General features: G+C 42.4%; 1 protein-coding gene across 3 annotated transcripts in view; it reads left to right on the top strand.

The window, feature by feature from the left end:
- Positions 1-6,533: 6,533 nt before the first annotated feature.
- Positions 6,534-17,083, top strand: part of MAP2K4 (mitogen-activated protein kinase kinase 4) — a 79,101-nt gene continuing 68,551 nt past the window's right edge. Inside the window, exons 1-2 of one of the 3 annotated variants that reach the window (XM_043473934.1) lie at positions 6,535-6,710; positions 15,724-15,756. In XM_043473934.1, the coding sequence (XP_043329869.1) occupies positions 6,593-6,710; positions 15,724-15,756 (151 nt within the window). In that variant the 5' untranslated portion in view covers positions 6,535-6,592. Of the gene's footprint in view, positions 6,711-15,723; positions 15,757-17,083 lie in introns of all 3 variants that reach the window. The other 2 variants (XM_043473917.1, XM_043473927.1) reach the window with 2 other exon arrangements.

The raw sequence follows: 17,083 nt of genomic DNA, 5'->3' as shown, positions 1-17,083 counted from the left end.
TATTTTACTTATTGAATAAAGTTCCCTTTTAAAATGAGGTTTTATAGGCCTCAATATGTGAGCAAATCTTGGTTTAATACTCTAGTTACACAGTTATTTTTTTCAGGTCTGGTTCTAACTTTAGTTTTTTTTTCCCCCAGCACTTAGTGTTAATGGTTTTCATAAACGAAATAAAGAAACATTACAAACCTTCTAAATAGAAAAAGTACATCATTGGCAGAACATATTCATTTTTCAATGCCATCTGCTAATTAAGCAATTTTTGATGAAATGTGGCTACTAAGCAACTCCATAAAGTACCTGGTAGGATACTGTATGATGTTACGCATCACTGAAAATTATCTTCATGTTCTGGATAGGGTTTCAACCACAGAGCCTCAATTTTACTGAATGCCAGGATCTCGATGTCATCAAGAGTCTCTGTAACATCAATCTATCTTTTGTTGATGCCAGGAAAAGAACTCCTGCCTTCAGGTACAGATCTGGAAAGCTTCTGAACTGTATAGATGATTTTTTTGTGGGTTTTTTCAATTTTATGATTTACAATGTTGTGTTAACTTCTGCTGTACGGCAAAGTGATTGATATACATACACATGCATTCTTTCTCATATTCTTTTCCATTCTGGTTTATCACAGGATGTCGGACATAGTTCCTTGTGCTGTAACAGTAGGACTTTGTTTATCCATCCAGTATATACTGGTTGGCATCTGCTTATCCCAGACTCCCAATCCATCCCTCCCCAACCTTCCCCCACTTGGCAGCCACAAGTTTGTTCTCTATATCTGGAAGTCTGTTTCTGTTTCATAGATGTATTGATTTGTGCTGTATTTTAGATTCCACATGTTAGTGATATCATGAGGTATTTGTTCTCTTTCTGACTTAGTTTGCTTATATGATGCATAGATGATTCTTTATCCCATTAACTGACCAGGGGCCCTTTAAAGATTGGAGGGTTCTATCTGGTTAACAATTTTAGAGAGATTGACCAAGAGGCCTCAGACTCTCTCAAACATTCTACCATCCAGAACTCTCCTTCTTTGGTCTTTTAGATGCCTCACTTTAACCCTCGTTACCGACTTCCACGTTGCACATGGTCACTTCTGACCCCGATTGGCCTCCTTCAGTTCAGGTTGCTTGATCCCTCGCTGCGCTGATGACCCTCGGGCTTTGGACAGCCAGTTCCTGCCCTGTTGAATCTGTGACATTTCACTCTTCTTGATGGCCAGGGTTCTTGAAAACCCACCATCATGGAGCAGTGGGAGGCCCATCTGTCCCTGCTGTCAGATGTGAGGGAGGCTGGACCACTGCCCAAGCCGAGCTTCTGTCTGCACTGGGGTTTTCAGATTGAACTTTCCTCTCTCTAACGGAAGCTTCCAGGAGCATGTGGTGACTCTTGAAGGGCTTAAGATCAATAAAAGAAGCAAGCATTTCTTCCTCTGGGGAGCCAGCAAGATGGGTGAGTCATCTGTCACTGCTAATTAGAATGAGGGGTCTGAACGTCAGGGAACACATGGAGAGAAAAGGGTTGGGATGAACCAGACACTGGGGTTTAAAAGAAAACACACAAAAAGCTACTTTCCAGAGTGCAGTCTATTCATGATGTGGTGTTAGGAGAACACAGAGAAAATTAATTGGCAGCAGTAGTCTATTTTAGGAAGACTTGGAGGGCCATTGAAGAGAGATTCAGGCTGCCCATGGAGAGGTGCAAAAGAAGCAGCACAGAGCACAACCTCATCTTGGAAGAAGCGTGGTCACCAAGAATCAGGCATAGAATGTCTTCATTAAAGCTTGCAGGATTTTACCCACGGCCCCTTCTTGCCTCTTATGCTGCTATGGACCCTCCAAACCAGGAGCTGGAAGCATGTATTTCATTTGGCCAGCACAAGTTTTGAAATTCTCATTTTGAATACAAATGCCTTTTACATTCTTTTTTACTCTAAGTGGCATCATTTGGAGCTGATGAAGCAATGATGTGGGTCCCCCCGAGGTCCCTGGAGCATCCTGTCCATCACCAGATGCTACCCATCTCTGTGTCGTCATACACTCCTGAGCTTTTAAGATCATGTCTCCTTGGTCCAGCATGTCTGAGAGGAAAAGAAACAAGAAATCCTTTAATTTTGCTTCCTGAAAACCAATGAACTATACCAAACTGTCTAAAAATAGATTCCTGAATTCTAACACACAGACTCATGAGATGGTAGGGAAAAAGCTCTGCTAAAATATGGTTTATATATGTAACATCAGGAGAGAGTAGCTTGTTGTTGTTCACTCGTGCCCAGCTCCTCGAGACCCTATGGACTGCAGCACGCCAGGTTCTTCTATCCTCTGCTATTTCCTGGAGTTTGCTCAAATTCATGTCCATTGAGTTGGTGATGCTAAGCATCTAAACAACTCATCCTCTGTTGTCCCCTTCTCCTTTTGCCTACAATCTTTCCCAGCATCAGGGTCTTTTCAATGAGTCGGCTCTTCGCATCAGGTGGCCAAAGTATTGGAGCTTCAGCTTCAGTGTCAGTCCTTCCAATGAACATTCAGGGTTGATTCCCTTTAGGATTGAGATGATTAAAAGAATATTCCCTTTTCTTTGACTGCACTTGTGGCTTGGATTTAATAAGGCATAAAAGACCAAAAATAGGGTGAGAGCTCTAGAGTAGTACTTGTCAAGAATAGGTTAGAATCACCAGAGAGAAATGGGAGAGTAGCTTAACAAAACCTGATTTTCAGATTTGAAGTGAACCAATGAAGACTGTTAAGTAAAGATGTTCTATCAAAAATTTTACTCTATTGATAAAGTAAGAAATGTTCACTGAATAAATTCTTACAGGATTTATCATCTATGTATCTTGTAAATCATTGCTATTCAAGTAGAATCTGAGCAGAGAACAGAAACTTGGTACATTTATTTTCTGTTCAATAGGGTGAAAAAAAGAAATATTTTGTAATAAGTAAAATAGAATATGTAAGGAAAAAGACATGTCTTTTTATAAGACAGACTTTTCAAATGTAATTTGTTTCTGATTAATTTTTAAATGAAGCTGCTTACAAGAATATAAACAGTCATATTTTGTTACTTATAAAAGAATGCTTATTACAACAACAAAAGGATAGCTATCATTCTCAATTTAGCTACATATTAAATAATTTTCATTTAGATATTACATTCATAATATTCACAATTCATAAGCTACCAAAGGTTTATTATCAATAGACTTTCTCCAAATTGTGTTGCTCAGCAACTTATGTGGAGAAAGAAAAGATGAATAAAACCGATAAGAAGCAGTAAAATTCGAGTTCTTTATGATATTTTAGCTCTTTATAACAAATTTTGATGCAGTATTATGTGAAAGTCTTACAACTCAAAGTTGATATTGGAATGTACCTATGTTTTGTGAGCAATCAGGGGCCATCTTTATCTAAGAGCTAAGACAAGATCAGGGAGAGAATGATTTTCAATAAATGAACTGAGTTCAGGTAAAGGCAATCTTTCTTCAAACTAATGGGAGTTTGTGTCTATATATATACATAGGACCTTGTTGTTTATCCATTCTGTATATACTAGTTTGCATCTGCTCATCCCAAACTCCTTGTTGATCCCTCCCCTACCCCCTTTCCACTTTGGTAACCATAAATGTTTATGTCTGTGTGTCTATTTCTGTTTTGTAAATAAGTTAATTTGTATCATTTTATATTCCACAATGTATTTACTCTTTTAATTCAACTTTCTAGAATGAATTTCCTAATTTGAATGTTTTCCTTTAGGTTTATTTGTTGCATATATTTTTCTTATTCAAGTTCATTAAACTGTATGAAGTCAATGTTTTTCTTAAGTTTCTATTAGAGAAATATTTATAATTGGAAAAGGGGGCTAGTAACACTTTACATAAGAATGTAAGTATTATCAGTGGTCCACAGCAAAGAATAGGGGAGAGATGCTTGTGGTACTTATGGGGGTGGGGAGATGAGAAGTCCTCCAAGCCATTTCTTGGTACCGTTCCAAGACCCAAGAAATTGCAAGTGAAAAATGAGATAACATACACAACAGTGACATTTAGACCACAGGAACTGGTTGTGAAACCTACTGGCAGGTACTGGAATAAAGTCTTAGAAAATTGCTCAAATAGAATTGTTTGGTGTCAGTAACCCTTCATCTGGAGTCTGATGATGACATTTGGATTGTTTGCCAAAAAACTATGAGGCTGTTGATGCCTTTCCCCTGTATGTTAAAGAGGCCAAGTCAATGGAAATGCAAAATTAGCACAAGGCTGGAGGTGGGACGGGGTCCCTATTTTTTTTTTTTTTTCATCAGTCTTTGCTAATTGTTGGCAAGTTTTGTTGATGTTTTGAGAGATGAATTTCATTTGACTTTTGATACTAACCTCTTTGGGTACTAAAATATAAACCTCAAAGAAAAGAAAGCCATCTTTGAATCTGTACCCCCAAAGAAGAGAGTTTAGGGAGCCTCAGCTTGTCCTTTTCTCTGTCCTTTGTTCCTTCTCCTCCCATCAGCACCATGCCAAGGATGCCCGTAGAGTATTTAGCCTTCACTCTGGGCTAAACAGCCTGGATGGGGTACTTTCCTTCTAGCTTCTGATTAGGATTTCCCAGGACTAACAAGAGCAAGCTGGTATACTGATTCCCAGATGGGAATTTGGCAATGTTTATAATGACCTGGAATTGGAGATACTGCTCCGTCTGCGAGGCCCTTGGAGGAGAGTTCTGGAGGGCTGGAAATGCGAGGCTCTCCACTTAAGCACACCCACCTGCTCTCACCTTCTATTTGCCTTCATTTAACTTTCCCTAACGGAGAAGGCAGTGGCACCCCACTCCAGTATTCTTGCCTGGAAAATCCCATGGACGGAGGAGCCTGGTAGGCTGCAGTCAATGGGGTCGCTAAGAGTTGGACACGACTGAGCGACTTCACTTTCACTTTTCACTTTCACGCATTGGAGAAGGAAATGGCAACCCACTCCAGTGTTCTTGCCTGGAGAATCCCAGGGACGGTGGAGCCTGGTGGGCTGCCGTCTAAGGGGTCACACAGAGTCGGACACGACTGAAGTGACTTAGCAGCAGCAACTTTCCCTAAGCCCTATCTCTGGGGCTTCCCAGGTGGCTCAGTGGTAATGAATCTGCCTGCCAATGCAGGAGATGCAGGTTCGATCCCTGGGTCAGGAAGATCCCTTGGAGGAGGAAATAGCAACCCACTCCAGTATTCTTGCCTGGGGAATCTTATTGATAGGGCAAGCCTGGCAGGCTACAGTCCATGATGTTGCAAAAGAGTTGGAGATGACTGGACAACTAAATCACAAGCCCTATCTGAACCCACTGTGAGCAATCAAGATGATGGCTGAGGGTGGTTTTCAGAGCAAGAAGGCAGGTTCCTTTTGATGGAGGACGGATTACCAATATGCTAGGAGGAAGTTCCAGCACAGATAAGGTCTGTTGGAAGGATGTCCTGGTACAGATTGCTCAATACTTCCAAAGGGCAGGAATCATCTGGCTCCATGTTTCAGATTACCTGGTATGTTGTATAGCTGGTCATTCTATGTATAGGCGAGACATACCTCTGCCCAGAGATCCACACTTTACCATTCCAATTACATTTCTGTTGGTCCACAAGCCCCTAGTCTCACAAGGGGCTTTTTTTTTTTTCTTTTTAGCTGCTACGTTCCTAAAATCAGTCTGTGCCAAGCATTGGAGGAAACCTGACTTTGTTCTATGAGGTTGCCATCTTATATAATTCATATATAAATTACATATTTCTATAGCTGGTCTTATAAGGTGTAGAGGAGATGAAGGAGAGAACCCAGTGTGTATTTAGGGGAATGTGGTGATGTGTGAGCTCAGTTGCTCAGTTGTGCCTGACTCTTTGTGACCCCGTGGACTTGAGCCCGCCAGACTCCTCTGTCCATGGGATTTTCCAGCAAAGAATCCTGGAGTGGGTTGCCATTTCCTCCTCCAGGTGATCTTCCCAAGCCAGGGACTGCGCTCTTGTCTCTTGTGTCTCCTGCATTGACAGGCAGATTCTTTACCACTAAGCCACCTGGGAAGCCAGATGGTGATACAGATGATACACTAGCATTCTCTAGGCTCTCCCTTGGCAATGTGGAGGGTTGGGGTGTTAGGCAGCTCCATAGCTCGAGTCAACTCCCCTCTGGAAGTGCCCTGTCAGAGACTGGACAAGAAGCACGACCTCAGTGACACTGTTTCAGTTTTAAGATTCTGATTTTAAATTCTGAGATTCCAACAAGGGGCTTCTTGAACTTCCGGGGTCACAGACCTCTGTGGGAATGATAAAAACTATGTACCCTATTATCCCTCAGATGCACACACTTTCAGACAGCTGTAGGCCCCTCAGGGGGCCAGCAGCCCGGGAGCAGGATCTCTGCCGGCCTTTTGGACCGGGCACCGGCGACCCGAGCCACTGTGCTGCTTGGCATCTGGTGCGGCTCGGCGTCAGGCGCGGGCGGGGGCGTGCCGGGGGCGTGCCCGGAGGCGGGACCAAGGCGGTGATGGCCACGCCCCTCGGCCGTGCGAGAGGCCGAGCTTGCTGCATTGCAGCCGCCGCGGCGCCGCTCGGCTCCTCACTCCCAACAATGGCGGCTCCGAGCCCCAGCGGCGGCGGCGGCGGCGGTGGCTCCGGGGGCGGCAGCGGCACCCCGGGCCCCGCGGGGTCCCCGGCGCCCGGCCACCCGGCCGTCAGCAGCATGCAGGGTAAGGAAGGCGGCGGCGCCGAGACCCCGGCCCCCCCCGGCTCGGCCGTCCGCGTCGTCGCGGCCTGTCTCCGCGCCGCGGACGCCCCCGGACCCGGCTGAGGAAGCGGCCGTGCCGCCCGCGCCGGCCAGCCTCCCTCCTCCCCTGCCTTCCAGGGCTCGGCCTGGCTCCCGGCGGCGGGCCGCGGCCTCCGCCCGCGCCCGCGCGGCCCGGGGCTCCCCCCGGCGCCGGCCGCCGGGCCCACCTAGAGTCCGACCCGCCCCCGCGGCCGCCCCGCCGCGGCCCCGCTTACCTGGCGCGCCCCGCCCGCCTTTCCGGGAACGCGCGGCCGGGCGGCGGCTGGAGGCGCCCGGGCCTGGCCTGCGGTCCCGGCCGCTGAGGGCGGCGGCGGCGTCCGGGCCCCGCGCCCCTCTGCGGCGCCCCGGCCCTCTCCCCGCCGCCGTGGGGCCCGCGCAGGGCCATCTTGGTCCCGCGGGCGCCGCCGAGACCGGCCGCCGCGCTGACCTCTGCGCTTCGCGCGGGCCCTCTGGACCCTCGGTTTGCAAACTTTTGCAGGGTTTCCGCGCGCCGGGCGGGGCGCGGGGTGACTCCGGCCTGTGCCACCTGTGAAGGTAACGAGACAGTCCTTTGCCCGGGAGCGGCGATTTGTTTCTGGCCGGGGGTTTCTGTGCTAGCGTTGCATGCGGACCAAATAAATAAATAAAACCGGGAATTGGGTTTAAAGGGAGAGATCCGGGACCTCGAAAGGCGGGGGTCAAGAGTGGGTCTGCGTGGGGCTGCACACCTGGACGTGCCCTCCTGATGAGTGACTTGCCCTACCGGGAACGCCTGTGCGCTCTCTGTAGCTCTCGACTGGCGGTGTTGTTAAAAAATACTAGGCCCCAGCCCATCAGGGACCTTTTCCTTGAGTTTACTGGGGAATTTTGAGCAGTCACATTATTTTCGAAAACAGGGAATCTCAGAAATTTCCTGACAACTTTCGCAAACTCCTTGCCTTCTTCAATAGCTAACAGAATCAGTGGGGGTACCCTTCATGGTCAGTGTGGCCATGGTTACTCTTTGATGAACATTTATCTAAAGGGCTTTGAGATCTGTCTTACGCGTGTGTCTAGTTAGGTTTGACATTTATTGAGTCTTTCGGGTTTATGCGAGTGTGATTCAGGAAGCAAGAGTTGGGGATTTTTGTCATTTTTACCTCCCTGTCCCCCTCCTCTTGGGATATACATAAGGAACAGAGAGGACACTTTCTGTGCAGGCCCTCAGATGATTAATTGGAATTGAATTAGTTCCTGGATGCCACTGTGTTGCACAGTATACAGATAAATACAGGCTGCATTTCCTGATCTTTCCATTGGGCAGTCTAGTTGGTGGTGGTGAAATGAAACAGTAAAATGACAACTTAAGATTGTATTGCATATCCAAAATGAGTGACTCGTAGAGCTTATAAGTATGCAAGTTTTGGGGGTTTGAGAGTAGGGAGGCTGATAGTTTGAAAAAGCTGTAGACATTTATTTTCCAAAAAATATTAATTGAGCATCTGTTTAGTGCCAGGCATAGTGCTCTATCTCATAGTGCTTTTTATAGGAAAGAGTGAATCAGAAAGCCTTATTCTTGATGGAGCTTATTCTTCAGGTAGGATTGGGGAGGGAAGACAGTGTGCAGATAAATAAAAACTGCTAATTGAGAAAAGTGTAATGAAAGTAACAGGCTGGGGTAGAATTTGATAGGGGAGGGGGGAGTCTGCTTTGATAAGGTGGTCTCAGAGAACCTGTCTGGTAAGATTACTCTTGTGATAAAGAAGAGGGTTCTAGGCAAAGGGAACCATACATGTGAAGATTCCAAAAAGTGGAAAAGAGCCTGGAGTATTCTAGGAACTCAGAGAAAAGCGTCATGGTTAGGGGTTACTCTGATGCTCTCCATTCTCCTCCTCCCAACCCCTGGGTTTTGATATCCAGTCAGCTGACCTTTCTAATACGCAGTTTTGTTGTTGTTTAGTCACTCAGTCGTATCTGACTCTTTGCAACCCCATAAACTGTAGCCGGCCAGGCTTCTCTGTCCATGGGGTTTCCCAGGTAAGATCCTGGAGTGGGTTGCCATCTTCCTTCTCCAGGGGATCTTCCCCACCCAGGGATTGAACCCAAGTCTCCTGCAATGCAGGCAGATTCTTTACTGCTGAGCCACTGGGGAAGCCCCTAGTAAGCAGAACCCAGTTTAAAAGGGAGAGGGAGGACTTCAAGACTTCTCTTTGAGCTCCTAATGAATTTTCTTTAGTCAGTGCTGTGTGTAGCCTTGATTGATTCAGGAACCTGTTATATCTTCTTGAACTGATCTCGATTACTCAGAATGAAGAGAAGCACTTGAAGCTCTCGGGATGTTCTCTCGTACAACCCAGGTTACAAACCATGGGCTTAAGCAGCTGGATAGGATTTTCTTTTGTCTTGTGATGTTAGAGCCTCACCTCCCCTCCTTCACCTACCAGATCTTTGGCTTTAGGTCAAACTTGTGATCCTTGGTTGTTTGGTAAATGCCACTCCTTCCCCCACCCCACCTCCGAACATGGTCAGTTGCCACCCCAAAGTACTGTTTCTCTGGAGTTGTTAATGACCGTGCTCATTCGAGTAGTGGGGTTCAGTTGAGGGGCCACGTAGAATACACATCATTTAACAGTATTGTGGTCGATCTGTGTGATGAGCATTGTGCTGGACACTGGATCACTCTTCACACTTTTTCATGGTCTGAGGTTTGTGACCCGGGAGTGGTCTCAGTTGAGAATTATTGTTTTTTAATATAATGCTTGAGTTAAGCCAGAGCTCTGGAGTCCTGGATTTGAATCTCTTCATCAGGATTTACGAATTCTGTGATCTTGGGCAAGATGCTTAACTTTCCAAGTGTCGGTTTCTCCATTGGAAAGTAGGAATACAGCTTACTTTACAGGAACTTCTAGAATGCAGATACAGCGTGGGCCTGACATACAATTAAGTATGTGATCAATACATATTAGCCATCATCATTGTTAATAGCAACAATGCTCTTACTTATTATAGTCTAATTAATTGTCTCTTTCATTATTAGCAGATGAGTCCCAAACTCCTCATCATGGAGTTTCTTTAGCTTCGTTATCATTGGGTTCTACCCTTTTCTGTGAACTGTTTATTTCCATTTTTCATTATTGAGCATTTCTGTTCAGAATGTTCTTGATGAGTAGTCTTCCTGAGTTCAGGTAACTGCTCTGCCATGTGCAAGCTCTGTGACCTTGGCAAAATTACTGACCTTTTCTGAACTCATCTGTTTCTCATTTGTTAAAGTAGGGATAATACTTACAGGCCTGTTGTGAGAATCACATTATTAGATTAATGCTTATGAAAGTGCTTTGAAAATTATAAAATCTCTACACGTATATAAAGGGCCTTCCCAGGTAGTGGTAAAGAACCCATCTGCCAGTGCAGGAGGCTAAGAGACACAGGTTTGATCCCTGGGGCGGGAAGATTCCCTGGAAAAGGGCACAACCCACTCCAGTCTTCTTGCCTGGAGAATCCCATGGACGGAGGAGGCTGGCGGGCCGGAGGGTCATAAAGAGTTGGACATGATTGAAGCGGCTTAACATGCACGCACACGTACGTGTGTAAGGATTGCTATTAAACATGGTTTGTTCAATACTTTAGTTAGTAGGCCCTTAAAATTAATAGATTTTAAAAAACGAGAAGTTAAATTTATTATGGGAAACTTAAAGCAGGGAAAAAATAAAACATCTTAAACTTTACTTGGGTAGCTGAGAAATGTCAGTTTTTAAAAAATGATTAGAATAGTTAGAATCTGTAAATGTGTGTGAAAAACAGAGGCATCTGGAAAGTACTTGTCACAGGAAATGGTTATAAATTATATGTTGTAGGTGCCTCTGATTCAGTTAATGTGCTTATCTAGGCAGTTTTTCTTTTTTTGAGTCTCTAATGTATAACATGTATAATACATGTATAACATGTATGTTTATACAACAGTAAGCTTACAGACTAGCCCATTCCTTACCCATTTATCCTCAGCTGAACATTTTACAAATGTCAATTTAAGTAAAAAGATGATAATTGATTGTAAAAAAAAAAAAAAAGTAAAAAAGATTGTAAAAAAAAAGTAAAAAGATTGATTCTGCTTTTAAAAAATATACAAAATAATGCACAGCGTAGCAACCGCAGTTAATAATATTGTATCACATATTTGAAAGTTGCTAACAGAATAGATCTTAAAAGTTCTCATCACAGGAAAGTTCTTTATGTACAATGATGATTGTTAATTTGACTTACTGTGTGGTGATCATTTCTCAATATCGACACAGTACAAACATCGAATCAAGTATACTTGAAACTAATAGAACGTTATGTCAGTTACACCTCGTTAAAAATTTTATAGAAAGAAAACACAAACACACACACAAAACTTACAAGCATAACGAAACATATCTGTTGAGGAAAAGTGAAAATTTGAATCGGTATGCTTTTTTCTCCCAGTAATATTTGTATATACAAAATTAGTATGAAATGCCCTAATTGTGATTCTATTTGACTCTCTTTCTGTCTGTACCATTTACCAGAGGGGTGTGCCTTAATCCTAATTAAAAAAAAAAAAAAACTGAATGGTACACAGGGATAAGGTTCCAAACCTTGGAGTGGCTTGCTTTTCCTAGTGTGTTGGAACACACTTTCTGTCACCATTTGTTTGACATGACCTGAAAAGTAAAATTCAGCTCAGGAAATTGGTGCCCCCTTAAAGCATGTGATGTGTTTCTCTATATTCCTTAAAAAGGAGAGTAACCCTAGTATTAAATTTAAGAAAGTAGAAAAACATAATGCTTTCAAGATACTTATTTTCTCATGTTTTCCTTAATGTCCCTTATCAGAGTGTGTATTGACACTTGTTTAAAGTGGTGTATGAGAACCCTGTATTTTGAGTCATGTTTCTTTTTTTGTAAATTTCTCTTTTCCTATTCTATTTCTGTTAACCTGATTTGAGAAGTTTGGATTGACTTGGGCCCGTAGAGTTTTTCTTATTTTAGGGGTCTGGAAATCAGATCAACTCTATTGCACATAATTCAGATGGACCTCTATCACTTGGAGATCTGAAAAGCCCACGTGATACAATCTGAGGAAGTATAATTCAGATTTAAAGTCTGGAAGGGAAACTAATAGTTATCACAGCTCTTTTTTCACTGTCTTTGCTTAACTTGATGCTCATAAGCTCTCTTTAAGGGTAGGTGGGCATGGTCCCCTTTCTTAGGTAAGGGAATAAACATTTAAATTGAGGGATTTGCCCTGGTGAAAGTGGGTTTTAATCCACCTGGTGACAGGTAGCCTTTGCTCTTCTTTCCTCGGCTTCCTAGCACGAGGCAAGCTGGTATTTCAGCGCTTAGTTACAAAACCAGAGTCAGTTAGGTAGTCACCAGCCACAGCGAGGAAAGGAGGTGGGCATACGGGACTGACAAGATCCTCAATGTTAATCGTGAGTGAGTAGTTCTGGATGATGCAGGTAACCTGGAGTTACTCCATTAAGGTGGGTCCCTTTGCGGTTTGAGAAAGGTGAAGTCAGGAAAACTCAAGGAAGTAACCCAGCAGGAAGTCTGTGGAACTCTAAGTACAGTGAAAATACAAGGTCTGGATAGGCTTAGATAGGTGCTTAGATGTTAGAGCCGCCATGGTGTACTGTGAGTGACTTTACAATTGAAGGCATGCGCCAGAATTCCGAAGTTGGAGTTGCAAGGTGACCCACTGCTGGCGTCTTCAGCTGTGTAGGAGGCGGGTATGGGCACTTGGTCTGTGGCCTGACCCAGGAAGCAGGCAGCTGTGGTTTTATGTCAGGTTGGCTTCGTACTGTAGTCATCATCCCTTTTCAGCATTTCTAGAATCCAGGGTGTCCGGAAACCATAAGGTGCTACTGAGGAGGTGGGCAACTACTGAGACCCCTGCCCTGCCCGCCCCCTCCCCTCATTATACCCTCGCCCAGACGAAGAGAAGGGGGATGGTTGCTGTGCTCCACGAGGGCCATTCCACAAGCAGCTTTACATGTGGACACGCTGTTTCAAATTCTGAGATCTCTTGATGTTATTGTTAATCTTATATATAAATGAGGAAACGGGCTCAAGTGAGATGACTCGTTAGAGTTTCAGTTGGAACTAGAACCTAGGCCTGACATTCTTCATTTTGTTTTCTACTTTCTCAAATGCCGTTATGCCTTTGGTTTTAATATACACTTACACACATCCTAAACAGCCTTTTAACGTGTTGCAGACAAGCTTGCTTTATCTGGTAAGTACAGTAAATTGTAGGTTTCCAGTTATGGCCAGTTAAGAGTTCTCAGGATTGGGGCTAGAGGGTGAGAATGAGGGGAACATGCAGGAGAAGCCTGGTGAGTAAAAGGAGAAGAAACCCCCCCCCCCACCTTTATTTCTTTTGTTGGCTTGCTAGCACCCTGCCCTGTGTATCTCTGTATTTCATTCTTGGGTTTCTGAGATTTGGTGAAAAGAAATTTGGTTGGGGCCAGATAAAATGAAAAGGACTCAAATTTGAAGCAGGAGATCAAGTAAAATTAAGGCCCTGGGTACAGACACAAAGTTAAAGAGTGCAGCACCTGAGATTAGAAAATTTAACCTGTTACTAGCAGTGGATTCAGCTGCTACCTACTACTCTCGGCGATGCAGGGCTCAGAGCATATGCATGGAAAGACAGAATTTAGACGTAATTTGTGAGACCTCAAAAACTGAGCATATGTGAATGAATATTAATGGACTAATTACAACAATCTCAAATTTGCTTTTTATGAAGTTGAGGATATTGGAGGTTTTCCTTCCCATTTCTTTCTCACCATCTTTCTTTTATTGTACAAGGTTGGTGGTGGCTCCCTTGACCCTGCCCTGCCCATTGAACATCATAAGCTTTTTCTCATCTGTACTTTTCTCTGACCTTGGTGGGTTCTTCTCCATGTTTATATAATCTCTCCCTATATAGTTTCTCTCTCTACATATGTGTGTGTATGTGTTGTATATGTATATGTATAGTCTTAGAGGTCTAGAAAGATTTAGCTAATAACTTTTTATCTGACTTCATCGCTAAGATGACATGGAATTTCAAGGAAAAGGCAAGTCGTTCTGTTCCAGTTTCTTTAGCCTGTGCTTGCCCACGAACCCCAGGTCAGTTAGCAGATCTTTTCTGAATGAGGAATGTAGATATGAGAGGGATGTGGGTATGAGTCCTTAGAATCTGTTCACCTGGTCACTTCATCCATAACTACGTTAGTCTGTAGTTTTACTTCGAGAATGCTACCCCCTCTGTTTTTAGCTACATGCATGGATTCTGTACTGATTACAGAACTTCCAAGTTTTGAGAACTTATTAGCATTTAAAGGGCTTAACTTCTAATGTGTTCGGGGAGTAATTGGTGACATTTCTAATGTTCCCAGTTACATATGCTTTAAATTTTTACCTATTTATTATACTTTTATCCTGTAATTTATTTTTAATACTACCATACAGATCCTTCTCATTCTTCTTCACATACTTTCAGATTTATTTTATTTCACATCCTACTTTCAGATTTATTTTTCCTGCTCCTTTCCCCATTCATATTGCTGTTCAGTTCACCTCTTCTCTCCCCTTTTATTTTTGCTACCTAGTAGCAACTACTGACTGTATTTAGAGCTAAGGAGAATAGTAACTATCAGATTGTATCAGATTGTTTCAGTGTTTTACCAGCTCCTCTGCAGTCTGCAGGTGCATTTCCCCCTCCCTCTTCCAGTGGCAGGAGTGGGAGATGGGCCTCTGAGCTCCTCGGTGTTCCTTTTCCGCAGTTGCTTCCAGAATGCACACTGCCAGCTCCCATTCCTCCTGACTTGTGCCTGGTGGGACGCTGGCTGTCTTTTAGTTGCTTAGGTTCATAAGACCCACAGGATCCTTCCCCCTACAGGATGTGGGGTCTTTCTGGACTAGGGATCAAACCTATGTCTTCTTCATTGGCAGGCCGTTTCCTATCCACTGCGCTATCAGGGAAGTCCTATAACTTAAAATCCTAAGAATTTTGATAGCTGGATGGGAGAGATAATCCTTTTTTGTCCTGGCTCTTTTTCCTACAAGTTTTGATTGAATTTGTATAAATACACTTGAGCAATACTCATTCTAAATTTGACTTCTCCATTTTGTTCCCCAAAGCAATAAAAAACAGAGGTATAGGTAGACCACTTAGAAAACTGGAAATTCACCCAATAGACTTTGAGGGCAAATGAATACATACTCATTTGTATTTTGGAAAGCTTTTGTTTTGAACAGCTTATTTGACTGGGTGCATTTTACAAAATTACATCTATGTAAATGTATGTGTAAGGTATAACCGGACCTAATTGAATTTGGAAATATGTTGATGTATCTAAGGAGAATTCACAGGTTTTCTTCCTGTAACTCCTGTAGTCCTACTTATCATTTCTAGGGACATGGTCTTTTTTCAGGCCTACTTTAGAGAATTTCAGCACCTCTTTAGTAGTTCACTGTCTTATCATTTTGAAGTTAGCTCATTGGCAGAATGGTGCTATGCGTGTTTAGCTTTTACAGTTTATTAACTACCAAAGCTTTTGAATCTGGGTAGTAATCAAATAGTTTAAGTCTGTAATTTGAATTAATAAAATGTGATTTGTTCTGAACTTGTAGATTGAAAAAAATCGATGAATCTGCCTTTAAAGTTACTATTAACTTCTAAGGGCTAATAGCTATTCTTTTTATTGAATAGATGTGAAAAGTAAGGGTAAAGACAATGTAACTCTTATAATTTGAACTTGGTTTCAGTTCCATATAATTATAAAAGTACATCTACATCAGAAAGAGCTGAGTTTTTAAAGAAAGCACATGTGTTATAGTTATCTCTGTGATGGTGGAGGTTATGTGCTTTGAACTGTTTGAATGTAATATAAAAATGCAATGTCATGTTCTAATTTTGGTTTGTTTGATTTACAGTAAATGAACTGGAACTTATCTCTTTTACTTTAGGCTTTCAGATAAACTTCTCTGAAAAGGCACAAAGTAAGCTACATGTTTTATGATATTATGCTGCTTACTGTTTTCATATCCATCTTGGTATTGGGAGTGTGTCCACTATTGTTTCAACTAACCAACCATAGCAGTCTTACTTTGAAAGAGCTTCCATTTTTCATTAGTCTCCCAAATTTAAAAAAAAAAAAAAATCTGTGTTATATTCGTGACTGTAAATTGTTCTTGCTTTCACTTGCAGTTGACCTAGGAGAAACATGTAGGTATTCAAATGTATATAAGTATAGAAAGAGATATATAGATATAGACATAGACAGATATACTAGATTTAGAAAGATATATGTTCATAGTATATAGTTGTATAGAAAGATGTACAGAGATACTTGGACTTAGCCAATTTAAATCACAAGTTGAAGAAAGTTCACTTTTACGATTGGAGTGCAAAAAAGTATATAGTATAACTGTACTCTGAGACTTCATGCTTTAAAGTTGACTTATTTTAAAGCATGCATTTAATGAATTTTAAATTTTTTTCTTTAAAAACAAAGCTTTTTTTCTTTCTCCTTTCCACTCCCCTCAAAATAGACCAGGGTTGTATATTAGAGCACCAGTCTTCATAGACTACAGAATAGGTTTTCTATAGGAAAGCAAAATTTCTAAAGCTAAAATGAATACATTTTAAAGTTAAATGTCATTTGTATAAAATGCAATATAAAAAAGTCCCAATTCAAGAAGACTGTTCTTTAGTTACCACAAATATATCCCAAAATACAGTGTGTTCATTTTCTGCTTGTTGTTTCATAGAGTGGAGAAGAATAACAGTTGTGCTTTTTTTACTTTCTGGCTATTCCATTTGCCAGGATATCAGTTCCCTGAGCACGGATTGAACCCAGGACCTGGCAGTGAAAGTGTGGAGTCCTTAACCATTGGGCAGCTAGGGAACTCCATGACAACTTTTTTATATACACCATTCTCTTTCCTCCAGCTTTATGAGATGTAATTGATATATGTCACTGTGTGAGTTTACAGTCTGATGCACTTACATATTGTGAAATGATTACCACAGTAGGGTTAGTTAACACCTCCATCACCTCACATAACTAAGAGTGAGAACCTTTAAGATTTACTGTCTCAACAGCTTTCAAGTATATAATACAGTGTTGTTAGCTATAGTCACCATGCTGTACATTTTAGATCCTCTGATATATATCTTTTTAAGTTAGTTCAAATGAAATAGTTTAAGCTGGAGAAAACATTTCAGCTGTTTTAAAACTTTCTGATGGAAGTGAATGAGTGAAAGTCGCTCAGTCACGTCCAAATCTTTGTGACCCCGTGGACCATACAGTCCATGGAATTCTCC

This window comes from Cervus canadensis, chromosome 1 (genome assembly GCF_019320065.1).
Source record: "Cervus canadensis isolate Bull #8, Minnesota chromosome 1, ASM1932006v1, whole genome shotgun sequence".
Taxonomy (NCBI): domain Eukaryota; kingdom Metazoa; phylum Chordata; class Mammalia; order Artiodactyla; family Cervidae; genus Cervus; species Cervus canadensis.
Note: the sequence above shows the minus strand (reverse complement) of the source record. Positions and strands in the feature narration are given on the sequence as shown.